This window comes from Amborella trichopoda, chromosome 10 (assembly GCF_054954075.1).
Source record: "Amborella trichopoda isolate Santa Cruz 75 chromosome 10, AtrichopodaSantaCruz75HAP2 v2.0, whole genome shotgun sequence".
NCBI lineage: Eukaryota > Viridiplantae > Streptophyta > Magnoliopsida > Amborellales > Amborellaceae > Amborella > Amborella trichopoda.
Window position 1 is genome coordinate 861,845 of NC_142345.1, and position 15,729 is coordinate 877,573.

The 15,729-nt window shown below is 30.2% G+C and overlaps 1 protein-coding gene across 2 annotated transcripts; it reads left to right on the top strand.

The window, feature by feature from the left end:
* Positions 1–1,185: 1,185 nt before the first annotated feature.
* On the top strand, positions 1,186–6,827 carry LOC110006729 (F-box/LRR-repeat protein At2g43260-like). 2 transcript variants are annotated; one of them, XM_088850306.1, is made up of 3 exons: positions 1,186–1,264; positions 4,021–4,126; positions 5,474–6,827. In XM_088850306.1, exon 3 carries the CDS (start codon positions 5,474–5,476, stop codon positions 6,578–6,580), a length of 1,107 nt encoding a protein of 368 aa, XP_088706432.1. In that variant the 5' UTR covers positions 1,186–1,264; positions 4,021–4,126; the 3' UTR covers positions 6,581–6,827. The 2 variants fall into 2 exon arrangements, with proteins under 2 accessions (XP_088706432.1, XP_020519172.1); XM_020663513.2 differs by lacking the exon at positions 1,186–1,264 and having other exon boundaries at positions 4,005–4,126.
* Positions 6,828–15,729: the final 8,902 nt, after the last annotated feature.

The following is a 15,729-nucleotide window of genomic DNA, read 5'->3' on the forward strand; positions in this document are numbered from 1 at the left end:
TAAGACCCTCAGGCTTGCTTTTGGACATGATAAAAAAGCATAAAATGGGAATAAAGGCAAGAAAATAAAGAAATAGGTAGAAAAATGGGCAAAAAAGCAAAAATGGTCCCTGAGGATGGCCCCAGTAAGACTTCTGACTGAACCCTTAGGATGGATGTTGGGCTCTATGGTAGGCGCCAAATTGTTTATACACTAAATCATCAAACAAAAATAAAATAAAATTATGTGAGATTGCAACCTTAAACTGTAGAAGCGTGATATTGTTTTTACAATAAAACAAAATGGAGAAGGTGAGGGGGTCTACTTGGGCTCTCTCTCTAAGCCCACTCTTTCTCTCTCATCAACTCTCTTGCCCACTGTAAAGGTCTTGCTCTCTCAAACCTCTCTCTATCTTTCTCTTTCTTTCTGAACATTTCTTCTGCCTCTTTCTGACCCATTTCTCTGCCTGCAGTTTCTGCCTTTCCATCCTTTCATCTCTGATCCCCACAAATTCGGTGACACAACGAACTGTTTCGTTGTAATGGTTTCGAGTCTTCTTCCTGTTATCACCCTCTGAAACCCCGTGTTGATCAACCCAAGAAAAATCCATTACAGTCGCAAATCGTGTCCAGTAATGGTAAAAATTTGATACCCGAGAATAAGAGCTCTGCAACTGCAAATTCCCCAACAATGGGGCTGGCTTGCCAACCAACATGCCATCACTCTTATGCATGTTATAGATCTCTTCGTTTTTTTGGATTTTACCGAACAAATCACCATAAACTTTGTAAAAGCCCGCATGTGTATCAGTGAAACCCGAGTACTTTGAGTCACAGAGGAAGGAGGAGAGATTTAGGGTTTCGACGAAGTGCTCTGCTTCCGAAGTAGTGTTAGGGTTAGGGTTTGGAGGAGAGAAGAGGGTTGGGAGGGGGATGTAATGAAAGTCGTAACCCGATTGTTGTTTGGGGCCTGACAAGACTTGTTAGGCATTGCTGAGCTCCTGAAAGCGAGTAGTCGCCACCTCTTCTGAGACACCGGAATCTTGTCGGGGTGGAGTTGCAGAGCTAAGCGTTTGTAAGCCGACCGAATTTCTTCTTGAGGGCAGCTTCTGCTCAAGCCGAGAACCTCATCTAAGCACCTATCCTCCATTGATTTCTTCTCTCTCAAACCTCTCTCTTCTTTCTCTCTCTGAAATTCAATCACCAGCCCGGGTAAGAGAGGGTATCAATCTCCAGACTGGTTTTCAATGAAGCCAATAAGCAAGAACTCTCTTATGCTTCTCAAGGTGAATGAGTTTATTGATAACTCAAATTGGGTTTATAGATAACTTTTCTATCTAGAGATGTGTCAAATTAATTGGGTAAATGGGTTTAAAGATAATTTTTTTTAGAGATATGTATTTAATAGTAATAAGTTATATTTATATGGGTGTGAGAGGGTTATATATATATATATATATATAGATATATATATATATATAAAACAATAATAATTAATAAAAAGGTAAGGAACATAAGAGAGTACTTGATGTAGATATACAATACTATATCATGCTAGGGACTATGTGAATACCTTATCTGGTTCTTTGGGGAAAAGTTATATTGAACTTAAATAATAAAATAAAAAAAAATCTATCAAAATATCCATTAGAGATAAACTATTTAACATTCTATCTATTATTCTATCTATTATTCCAACTCAAGGTAATCTTTTTTTTTATGAGTATTTTGAAATTAAATTGTTAATCTCTTAGGGATAATAGGTCAATATACCCGGATCTATATCCGGGTGGTTTCCTTTTCGAGTGCATTGTTGTCTGCCATACCAAAAAATAGTTCACCTCAAACACTTGTTTTTGTCTGCAGTAATCCTCGATTCACCAATCCAAATCGGAAATTCACCCATCCATATTGATATATACATACAACTAAAATTAAAAAATTGAAAACCAGTGGAATCAGGCAATAATGGGCTTCCGAGTCCCCAATGACCCGGCTTACCGAACCAGTCCCGATCCAAACCCATCCATATTGGGACTGTCTGGTTCTATAACCAAAATTTCTATAGCCATCAAAAAACAATAAAAAAATAAATGGTGGGAAAGTTTTCTACGGGCACCACAACAGATAGACAAGAAAGTTTTTTCCATAATCAAAATAAAAAAAGTAAAAAAGAAATGAAAACTACAGAAAGCATGTACAAAAGTTACCAACAATAATGTAAAAACAAAATAAACAGGAAAACATAACATTAAAAAAAAAAAAAAAAAAGAGGAAAAGGGTAATCTATATAATAAAAAGAAGAAAAAAAAAAAAGGAAAAACAAATAAGATAAAAGGGGGTGAGGTACAATACCTGGAGTCTTGAACTGGTTATATAATTGTTTGAAAAGGTTGGAATCTCTTCTCTTTGTTAAAAGTAGACTCGATCTGATCTTGAGAGTTACGTTTCAGGGCTATAGATAATGCACTCCATCCATGTTTAAAATATAAATTTTAGAGAGAGAAAGGAGAGAGATATCCATTCTTAAGTTGATTAGAACACCTACTCTCAATAGGAATAGGAGAAGAAAGAGAGAGAAACAAACCTAAGTTGATAGAGAACTATTGGGTAGAGCCGTAATAATTATCAACATAAAATTATAATGTAGATTATCAATATTTCACTTAATCTTTTATAATCTTAAAATCCAATCATAATTATAATAAAAAAAACCATGGTAATCTTATACTTATTAAAATATAATTACATATAAGTGCGTATAACACAGTTATAATATCAACTACGACTATGATTATTTATTACATAATTAATATATTACTCATAGCTCTGTAAATATTAATTACAAAATACAAAGAACTAACATCATGTAAATAATTAACTTTAATCATGTTGGTTATTATTAATGAACCATAATATTATATAAATGTAATATTGGTATTATTTATCTACCAATTTTGTATAGTGACAATAAATAGGGGGATATTTCCCACCCACGAACTTAGAGAGAGAGAGAGATCGTACGCAGGGATTGTGTGTGAGAGATTACCTTCACCAATATGATAGATTGATTTTAGAATATTAAAAAAATGGGCAAAATCCAGTAGGTATCAATTTTAGGAGGTTTGAACTAAAAAATAGGAAATAATTTTGGGAGGCTCATCCATTTCTAAATTTTAGTTGGAGGTATGAATTAAAAAATTTGGAAATAATTTTGACTTGCACATATAGGTGGGGCTTGCATGTATCTATCCTTTATCTTTTATTTAAGTGAGCAAGTATTAGAAAATTATTTCAAGTAATAGATATACGTCCAAACATTTTTCTCTTATTTTTCCTCATATTTTTCTCTACCTTTTAATTTTATATTCGTATTTATCTTGGTGAGCCTTTTCTAAGTTTATCTAGGCCTCCTTACCCTATCATCTCTTATTTGAAATAATAGATATATCTCTAAACATTTTTCTCTCATTTTTCCACATATTTTCCAACATGTCTCTACCTTTTAATTTTATATTTGTATTTATCTCGTTGACCCTTTCTAAGTTTGTTTAGGACTCCTTACCCTATCATCTCTTACCATGGGAGTCGTTTTTATCCCTTATTTTTGGGAAGGGTGTCTATACTTCCCCTATAACATAGAAGATTTATACTTCTCTTACCATAAAAATAAATTTTCAATAAAATATAATGACCAAAATACCTCTTAAAACTTTCAAAAGTATTTTGGTCATTTTATTTTATTGAAAATATTGTTTTAGTATTACTCGTTAATAAAAATAAAACAGTGTAAAGGCATGAGATTGTAATTGGGACAACCTTGGCCCTCCATTTTGAACGATTCGATAAAGAGAAGTATATAAGTTTTATGCTGTAGGGAAAACCTTGGCCATCCATTCATAATGAACGGTTCGGTTCGATAGAGAAAAGTATAAAAGTTTTATGCTATAGAGGAAGTATAGAAAGATTGCCCTTTATTTATGTAGTTGAGCTATATTCGTAATTATCTAGTTGAGCTATAGAAAATCTCTCTCTTTGTTAGGGAAGCGAGGACCTTGCAATCAAAACTCTCCCCTCTTCAGCCAGAGGATCTTTCAGAGGATCAGAAAACCCTAGACGCTAAAGTTTTCCATTCAAATCTCTCAGATGTAAGTTTCAATTAAAGTTTTCAATTAACTCTCTCTCTCTTTCTCTCTCTAGAACTCAATCTCATAACTCAGAGTTAAGTTTCAATTAACTCTTTCCAAGATTTCAAGTTTTCGTTAACTTTCAATTAACTCTTTCCAAGATTTCTAGTGTTCAATTAACTCTGGAACTCAGATGAAAATAAAAGTCCAACTCATATCTTATTAGGGGTAAGATCAAGATCAACCAAATTTATAAACAAGAGTACCCGTTTTTTCTTCTTTTTCTTATAAATAAGTCATACAAGAATTTCGAGAGAGAGAAAGAAGTCATAAAAGAATTTAGAGAAACCAATAGAGACATAAGAAAAGTTTTGCATAGGTGAGTTCTTGTAGCTTTGGTTCTTTTTCATCTTAATTCTGTTTTTCTTGTTTGAGTTCATCACTTTATAATCCATTGGTTCTATTTCATCTTAATTATGTTTTTCTGTTATTGAGTTTATCACTTTATAATCAATCCTTTATGTTTCTATTCATTCATACGCCATTAGTGTTTCTTGGGGTGGTTCTCTCTCAGTATGTATGGAGTTATGCTTTTTTTCTTCTTAGTTCTTCACAAGTTCAAGATTATTATTACCGTTCAGAAAAAAAAGTTTAAGATTATTAAGATAATGTGTTTTGCATTTTCTCTTTGTTGTTTCGATCCATGCTGAAATCATGTAAATACTGCCTTTTCAAGTGTTTCTTTGCGTAATTGTTTAACCAGAAAAATATGTTTTTATCATGTTCTTCATAATTTAATTTTGGGTGTGAGAGAGAGATATTGTAAGATATTAGCTCTCTCTCTCAATTACATTAGCTCTTTTTCTCTAAATTACAACAACTCTCTCTAAATTACATTAGCTCTTCTCTCTAAATTAATCCATGCTAAAATCGTGTAAATACTGCCTTTTCCTTTTCAACTGTTTCTTTGTGTAATTGCTTAACCAGAAAAATTTGTTTTTATCTTGTTCTTCTTAATTTAATTTTGGGTGTGACAAGAGATATTGTGAGATCTTAACTCACTCTCTCTCTCAATGACATTAGCTCTTTTTCTCTAAATTACAACAACTCTCTCTCCCTTTCTCTAAATTACATTAGCTCTATCTCTCTAAATTACATGAACTCTTTCTCGCTCTCTAAATCACACTCACTCCAGATTACATTAGCTCTCTTCTCCAAATTACACCTCCCTCTCTCTAAATCACACACACTCTCTCTAGATTATGTTAGCTTTCTTCTCTAAATTACATCCTCTCTCTCTCCTATATAGTTGTTTTGTTCATTCTCTATACTAACAGGTTAACATGCACATGTTTTTGTTATCAAAAGATGGGTTCTCTATGTGACAAGTTGCCCGATGAGTTATTAGAAGAAATCCTAGTGGAGTTGCCTGAACCTTCCATCCTTAATTTCAAGAGGGTTTCCAAATCTTGGTATAACCTCTTTTCCTCTCATTGCTTTCTATACCTCCACTCTCTCACTCCTCATTCTGCCTCCCAACCTTTTGTACTCTTCCATCCATTCTTCCACAAAAAGTCTCCTATTTTCACTATTTCCTTGAAACACCACGAACACATCATGCAACTATCTGAACTACCCCATAGCTCTTCGTGGATGCCAAGAAAAATAAAATGCAGCAATGGCATACTTTGCATATTAATAAACAAAGATGCCTTCTGCATTGTCAACCCTGCAACCGGCCAATCCACTCGCCTTCCACATATTCATGGGCCGCCTATAGTGCATTTTGGATTCTATTTCGACCCCCAAAATTGCAAATTCAAGGTATTGGCAGTACTTTTTATCGAAATTCACGTGGTCTTCGACTCAACAATTGGGAAATGGGTAGAGCCAAGCGAAGCTCTAATCTTCAGCTTGCGGGAAATCAAATCCATCGGACACACATGTTACATATATGACCGCGTCAACACCCTAGATCTGATTGCTTTCGACATGGTGAAAGAGGAGTTACATATCATACCAGCACCACCACAAACAGAGTGTAATGATCATGTTGGGGTGATGGAATGGGATGGTTGTATTTCAATGGCAGTTGCCAGCCATAATTTGGAACTAAGGTTGTGGGCTTTAAGAAAAGGAAAGACATGGGAGAAGGTGGTGGATGCAAATTTGGGGGAATGGGGGCTCAAAAGTAGATATGAGTATGGTTATATATATCCAAAGGTTGTGGTTGGGAATGATATATTGATAGTTTATGGTAATAAAATAGTAAGTTACGGGATTGAGAGTGGAAGGCTGAATGTCTTGTTACCACGTGAGGAGGGATTATGTCACGGTGATTATCTATCCTACAAACCCACTTTATTATCTTTCGACTATGATGATGGTAAGAAAGTAAAAGGTGGTAAAAAGAAGAGTAGCCTTGCTCAATCATGTCCAAAGTGCAAAGAGAAGAAGGCATCTTTCATCACTTGACGCACCATAGTTTTCAACATGGTTTGGTGGTTCTTGTGGTTAGACACATATATTATGGTTGTCTGAGTTGGGCTTGATTAGACTTATCAGCTAATGATTGTTTGAGTTGTGCAAGGGACTGCACACTTTTGAGTTGGTTGCTTTTTTATGTTCTATTTGAGTTGAAATTGTAGGGGAACTTTGAATGTAATTTATGATGCATTATAATTTTCATTATAATTTTAATTGATGGTTCTTTATCTCGCTTTTCTAGCTTCTCTCTCTTTATCTATCTTTTAATTTGTTTTACAACCATAGCGTTCCAATAAAAAGTTAAAAACTAACTAGGCTTTAGTGCTTTATCTAGTATTGATTTGATTTAAAGGAATTCCACATGACACAGTCCACTAAAACTTGGATTTCTCTAGACTACTATAAGGTCTTGATAATTTTAAGTTAGAATATTAAGCTACATGCCAAAGGAAAATTTTGGGTTTAGAATATCTCTGCAGGGAGAAAATGAGGGGTTTAAGAAAGGAAATATCATACAGTAGGTCTCTCTTTTTCCAAGATTTTAGGAATTTTATGGAAATTATCACTTCCAAGATTTTAGGAATTTTATGGAAATTATCATCAAGAAATTAGAAGTAGCGACCTTTTTTCAAGATTTTAGGAATTCTATAAAAATTATCATCAAGAAATTAGAAGTAGCCACCCTTTTCATACGTGGGGTGATTTTCTTAAAAAATAATATTTCAATCCATTTTATCATACTAATAAAAAGATAAAGACTAAATGTTAAAGATAAATATATAGCTCTCTAACCCCTTTCTGTTTACATTATATTAGTGAAGAAAATGCATTACTCTACCCAACATTATCTTTAGCAAGAGAATATTTATCTCATATATACTAAAGTCTCTGTGTCCTATATTCTCTCTAGTCTCTAGAAATAGGGTCTTCTTTTATTTTTGTGAGGTGTCCACCTCTTAGCTCTAGTTTAATAATGTAGTATAGATAACTATGTAGTAAATTGATTACATTGTAATTTATGTCAATAATTAATAAATTATTTATTATAATAGCAATAGATATAATAAATATTTTTCAAATATTTCAGTAAGTGCCCATCTTTTAAAGTTTATAAGAGAATAGCGAATATACATCTAAGTAATAATTAAATATATTCTTATGGTTTCATATAACTAAATTTTAATATTATGATTAATTTTAGGGATTGTATACTATGAGACCGTTTAACTTTTTTACAAGGAGGTCCCGATTACTGCTAGCTATTGGATGTCAAATTGGATGATTGGGTTATGTCACGAAATTCCAGATTTTTTGTTTTATTTGAATTTTGAGTATAGTTGGTGACACTCTTACAACCACCTAATTTGAGATCTGACGAATAAAATTGATTGTGACCTGTTTGTACCAAAAGTAAAATTTCCTCTTTATATACTTTTCCTTAATATTAATACATATATATTTTAAGTGTATAAATATACGATAAGTATAATTATTATAATCGTAACTTTACAACAATTATAAAATTATAAATATAAAATTGAATAAAATTTAGTTCTATGCTATTTTGAATAATTATGATTAATAGTGTAATTCATTTATTATAATAATGTTAGATAAGTTTATAATTAATTATTTTAATTTTTGATTTATAAGATAGGAAAAAGTAGACCTAGGTGGGTTAGTCATGTGTAACACATATACAACACCTATTCACCGGTTAGGACGGGCAATTTGGTTCAAGTAGAAGACCCTAAAATTGCAAGGAGAAGGGCCAAAAAGGATATCAATAGATGTAAAAAGTAGACCTAGGTGGGTTGCAACCTTATGGAAACTTTTTATGGTCCCACTTTTTGAGATAATATATTGTATTGTAATTTATTTTTTATATGTTACATGGAGCACTTTTTTTCCTTTTCCTTTTCCGTTTGTTTTTTTTAGGGGGGGGGGGGGGGGGGGGGATTATATGTAGATGTGAAAATTTATAAAAACAATAGTTCAATAACAAAAATTAATAAATTTAATGCATTTTGTTAAATTTTATTGATTTCAAATTATTTATTTTAATTTTTAAGAGGTGTTTGCTGATCATAAGTATGTATGTTCAAAATTTGAGCTTAATTGTGTCTATAGAGAAATGAATAAAATTAAAATACACCATATGCTTTTAAGAAACGTAGGATATTTTCAAATTTATGAAAAATAAGATTTTGTCTAACTTTGTGACACACCTAAGCTCTCAGATTCTATATCGGGTAGTTGTAAGTGATTATGACCTCCGTATATCAAAGGTAAATGGTCTCATGGTATATAATCCCTTCTTCTTTTTGTCAAAGAGCATTGTTCAATATTATAATTGACAAAATCTATTCCATAAATTATAAATTTTTTTAACAAAAAATTGAAAATAAAAATGTATCATATTCCTTATTTTGAGGGAAATAAATATATTAAGGAAGTGCAAATAATTTGATATCATGTATACGCAAAGAAATCTTATTTCTTAGGACCCTTTTGTATAATATTTTCTAATTCCTTATTTTGATGCAGAAAAAAATAAAAAAACATTTTGTAATTATATAAAAAAGTGTGAAAAAAGGAAAAAATGTAAAAGTATATTTTCAATTTTTTGTTTCTAAAAGAAATTAGGAGTGGTGCATTATATATTTTCATTACTTTGTAGAAATAGGTGAATAATGAGTCGCTGCTTTCTATCTGGATGTCTATATAATTACTAATTGTAATATAGTATTTTAATATTACATCAAAATAATATAAAAATATTAAAAAAATACTTCCATATTATTTGATTAAAAAAATAAGTTTCATATAAAGTGAAAGTAATATCACATTAAAGTATCAAATATTTATTGATTCACTTTAATCATCCAAAATTATCACAAGCTAACTAACTATATTATTATATACTAAAGTTGGCAAATATACGAGTAGGACCGAGTACTATCGCTGCCGAAAATTATTAAAAAATAAAAATACAAATATACCAAAAAATAGGAAAATATATTTAAAGTAAAAGTTAACAAAACACATCTAATTGTGGTTAAAAACAGTGGCAAAATAGATTTTAAAAAATGAGTTGGTGACTGGAGTACTTTCAAAATTTTCTAAAAAAGAAGGGAAAATTTAAAAATAAGAATTCATTCTAATCTTTTCTAAAATGATAAAAAATATAAATAAACATTTTACAAATATATTTCTTATTTTTTGAGATTTTTTATAATTTTTTTTAAAATTTTTCAAATTCCTGAGTTGGACCTCCAACTCAGGACAACTCGAGCGAGCTTGGCAAGGTGCCTAAGCCTAAGCAACTCGGCCGAGTCAAAAGAGGTCGGCCAACTTTTTGAATACTGATTGAGATTTCTGACCATAGTCCCATGAGGCTGAGTTTTGACTCACCTATTGAGACATTAGGGGTCCGAGGAGCACCCTCGTAGTGCTGATGCCCTAGACCTCAACTGGACGAGGACATGGACTTGGCACCTAAGTTGTAATCTGATCTTAAGACATTATATTGCATTTTCTATTCACAAGCTCGTTAAGAAAACACCACTGAGAAATATTTGAGAATTTACCCTAAGTCTAGAGATCTGTATTTAATAGTAATCTTTTAAAATTACACTAACGTAGGTATGAGAGCGTCTTAAACTATCATTACTCATATATATATATATATATAGAAAAAAATTTATATAAAGATTTATCTCATAATGTAAAACTACGAATGCCTCTCCAAAATCCATTGGAAAAGGTAGTTTTAATGTTGAAAAACCCTTTGATTGATCAACTCGAAATCGAGATGTATGACTATGAAAAATAAAAAGATTTCAAGTATTTGAAATAGAGCATTTTACAATATATTATCTACACCGTTATGTTCATTTTCAAGATTTTCATATGTTTATAGATCTACGTGATTTTAACCATTTTTGAAATTTAAAATTTTATAACTAGATATAAAAATAGATTTTGAGATAATCTTAAGCACATTTTACATCAAAATTATATAGCATGATAAAATTTGAAGGTGCACTCATCCGAATTATTGTTTTATCATTTTATCTATTGAAAACGTTTCTAAAAGGATGCAACCTTATAATGTAGAACTACGAATGTACCTAAAAAATCCAACAGAAAAGGTAGTTTTAATGTTGAAAAATCCTTTGATTGAGATAATCCTAAGAACATTTTACATCAAAATTATATATCATGATAAAATTTGACGGTGCACCTTACCTCTACACCTATGAATGAATCCATATGCCAATTGCACCCAATAGATCATTTTTTAATTCTAACTCAACAAATTTTTAGATATAAAAATAGATTTTGAGATAATCCTAAGAACATTTTACATCAAAATTATATATCATGATAAAATTTGAAGGTGCACCTTACCACTTCAGCTATGGATACATCCATATTCTAACTGCACCTAATAGAGCATTTTATAGTTGTAACTTAAATAATTTTGAGATATAAAAATAGATTTTGAGATAATCCTAAGAACATTTTACATCAAAATTATATATCATGATAAAATTTGAAGGTGCACCTTACCTCTACACCTATGGATGCATCCATATGCCAATTGCACCCATTAGATCATTTTATAATTGTAACTTAACAAATTTTTAGATATAAAAATATATTTTGTGATAATTTTAAGAATATTTTACATCAAAATTATATATCATGATAAAATTTGACGGTGCACCTTACCTCTTAACCTATGAATGAATCCATACGCGAATTGCACCCAATAGATCATTTATAGTTGTAACTCAACAAATTTTTAAATATTAAAATAGATTTTGGGATAATCATAAGAACATTTTACATCAAAATTATATATGATGATAAAATTTGAAGGTGCACCTTACCTCTACACCTATGGATGCATCCATATGCCAATTGCACACAGTATATCATTTTACAATGGTAACTCAACAAATTTTTAGATATAAAAATATATTTTGGGATAATCCTAAGAACATTTTACATCAAAATTATATATCATGATAAAATTTGAAGGTTCACCTTACCTCTACACCTATGGATGCATCCATATGCCAATTGCACCGAATAGATCATTTTATAATTTTAACACAACAAATTTTTAGACATAAAAATAGATTTTGAGATAATCCTAAGAACATTTTACATCAAAATTATATATCATGATAAAATTTGAAGGTGCACCTTACCTCTAAACCTGTGGATGCATCAATATACCAATTGCACCCAATAGATCATTTTATAATTGCAACTCAACAAATTTTTAGATATAAAAATAGATTTTGAGATAATCCTAAGAAAATTTTACATCAAAATTATATATCATGATAAAATTTGAAGGGGCACTTTACCTCTACACCTATGGATACATCCATATGCTAACTGCACTAACAGAGCATTTTATAGTGGTAACTCAAAAAAAGTTTAGATATAAAAATTGATTTTTAGATAATCTTAAGAACATTTTAGATCAGATATAAATATCATGATAAAATTTGAAGGTGCACCTTACCTCTACACCTATGGATGCATCCATATGCCAATTGCACCCATTAGATCATTTTATAATTGTAACTCAACAAATTTTTAGATATAAAAATAGATTTTGAGATAATTTTAAGAAAAGTTTACATCAAAATTATATATCATGATAAAATTTAAAGGTGCACCATATCTCTAAATTTATGGATGCATCCATATGCCAATTGCACACAATAGATCATTTTATAATTCTAACTCAACAAATTCTTTGATATAAAAATAGATTTTGAGATAATCCCTAGAACATTTTTCTTCAAAATTATATATCATGATAATATTTGAAGGTGCACCTTACCTCTACACCTATGGATGCATTCATTTGCCAACTGCACCAGTAGAGCATTTTATAATTGTAACTCAAACAATTTTTAGATATACAAATAAATTTTGAAATAATCGTAAGAACATTTTACATCATAATTATATATCATGATAAAATTTGAAGGTGCACCTTACCTCTACACCTATGGATGCATCCATATGCTAACAACACCCCATAGAACATTTTATAATTGTAACTCAAACAATTTTTAGATATACAAATAGATTTTGAAATAATCGTAAGAACATTTTACATCAAAATTATATATCATGATAAAATTTGAAGGTGCACCTTACCTCTACACCTATGGATGCATCCATATGCTAACAACACCCAATAGAGCATTTTATAATTCTAACTCAACAAATTTTTAGATAAAAAAATAAATTTTGAAATAAACCTAAGAACATTTTACATCAAAATTATATATCATGATAATATTTGAGGGTGCACCGTACCTCTACACCTATGGATGCATCCATATGTAACTGCACCAATGGAGCATTTTATAATTGTAACTCAACAAAGTTTTAGATATCAAAAAAGATTTTTTAAATAATTCCAAGAGCATTTTACATCAAAATTTTATATCATGATAAAATTTGAAGGTGCACCTTACCTCTACACCTATGGATACATCGATACGCTAACTACACCTAATAGAGCATTTTATAATTGTATCTCAACAAATTTTAAGATATAAAAATAGATTTTGAGATAATCCTAAGAACATTTTACATCAAAATTATATATCATGATAAAATTTGCAGGTACACCTTACCTCTTCACTTATGGATGCATCCATATGGCAATTGCACCCAATAGATCATTTTAGAATTCAAACTCAACAAATTTTTAGATATAAAAATAGATTTTGAGTTAATCCTAAGAACATTTTACATCAAAATTATATATCGTGATAAAATTTGAAGGGGCACCTTACCTCTACACCTATGGATATATCCATATGCTAACTGCACTTAATAGAGCATTTTATAGTTGTAACTCAAAAAAATTTTAGATATAAAAATAGATTTTGAGATATTCCTAAGAGCATTTTACATCAAAATTATATATGATGATAAAATTTGAAGGTGCACGTTACCTCTAGACCTATGGACGTATCCATGTGGTAATTGCACCCAGTAGATCATTTTATAATATGTCAACTGCACCAATAGAGCATTTTGTAATTGTAACTCAACAAAGTTTTAGATATAAAAATAGATTTTTAAATAATCCTAAGAACATTTTACATCAAAATTTTATATCATGATAAAATTTGAAGGTGCACCTTGCCTCTACACCTATGGATACATCCATATACTAACTGCACCTAATAGAGCATTTTATAGTTGAACTCAAAAAAATGTTAGATATAAAAATAGATTTTTGAGATAATCCTAAAACCATTTTACATCAAAATTATATATCATAATAAAATTTGAAGGGGCACCTTACCTCTACACCTAAGGAAACATCGTTATGCTAACTGCACTAATAGAGCATTTTAAAGTTGTAAGTCAAAAGAATTTTAGATATAAAAATAGATTTTGAGATAATCCTATGAACATTTTACATCAAAATTATGTACCATGATAAAATTTGAAGGTGCACCTTACCTCGACACCTATGGATGCATCCATATGCCAATTGCACCATATAGATCATTTTATAATTGTAACTCAACAAATTTTTAGATATAAAAAAAGATTTTGATATAATTTTAAAAACATTTTACATCAAAATTATATAACATGATAAAATTTGAAGGTGCACTTTACCTCTACACCTATGGATGCATCAAAATGCCAATTGCACCCAATAGATCATTTTATAATTGTAACTCAATAAATTTTTTGATATAAAAATAGATTTTGAGATAATCCTAAGAACATTTACAACAAAATTATATATCTTGATAAAATTTGAAGGTGCACCTTACCTCTACACCTATGGATGCATCCATATGCCAACTGCACCAATAGAGCATTTTATAATTGTAACTCAACAAAGTGTTATATATAAAAATGAATTTTGAAATAATTCTAAGAACATTTACATCAAAATTTTATATCATGATAAAATTTGAAGGTTCACCGTACCACTACACCTATGGATACATCCATATGCTATTTGCACCTAATAGAGCATTTTATAGTTGTAACTCAGAAACGTTTTAGATATAAAAATTGATTTTGAGATAATCCTAAGAGCATTTTACATCAAAATTAAATATGATGGTAAAATTTGAAGGTGCACCTTACCTCTACACCTATGGATGCATCCATATGGCAATTGCACCCTGTAGATCATTTTATAATTGTTTACTCATCAAATTTTGGATATTAAAATAGATTTATTTTGAGATAATCCTAAAAACATTTTACATCAAAATTATATATCAAGATAAAATTTGAAGGTGCACCTTACTTCTACACCTATGGAAGCATCCAAATGCCAATTGCACCCAATAGATCATTTATAATTGTAACTCAACTATTTTTTAGACATAAAAATAGATTTTGAGATAATCCTAAGGACATTTTTCATCAAATTTATATATCATGATAATATTTGAAGGTGCACCTTACCTCTACACCTATAGATGCATGAATATGCCAACTGCACCAATAGAGCATTTTATAATTGTTATTCAACAAAGTTTTAGATATAAAAATAGATTTTGAAATAATCCTAAGAACATTTTACATCAAAAGTTTTTTTCATGATAAAATTTGAAGGTGCACCTTACTTCTACACCTATGGATACATCCATATGCTAACCGCACCTAATAGAGCATTTTATAGTTGTAACACAAAAAACTTTTAGATATAAAAATAGATTTTGAGATAATCCTAAGAAAATTTTACATCAAAATTATATATCATGATAAAATTTGAAGGTGCATCTTACCTCTACACCTATGGATGCATCAATATGCCAATTGCACCCAATAGATAATTTTATAATTGCAACTCAACAAATTTTTAGATATAAAATTAGATTTTGAGATAATCCTAAGAAAATTTTTCATCAAAATTATATATCATGATAAAATTTGAAAGGGCACTTTACATCTACACCTATGGATACATCCATATGGTAACTGCACTAATAGAGCATTTTATAGTTATAACTCAAAAAAAATTTAGATAGAAAAATTTATTTTTAGATAATCCTAAGAACCATTTACATCAAATATAAATATCATGAAAAAATTTGAAGATGCACCTTACC

What these genes read in the sequence shown, in the direction of transcription:
- LOC110006729 (XM_088850306.1), top strand. Translation starts at nt 5,474, where the DNA reads ATGGGTTCTCTATGTGACAAGTTGCCCGATGAGTTATTAGAAGAAATC.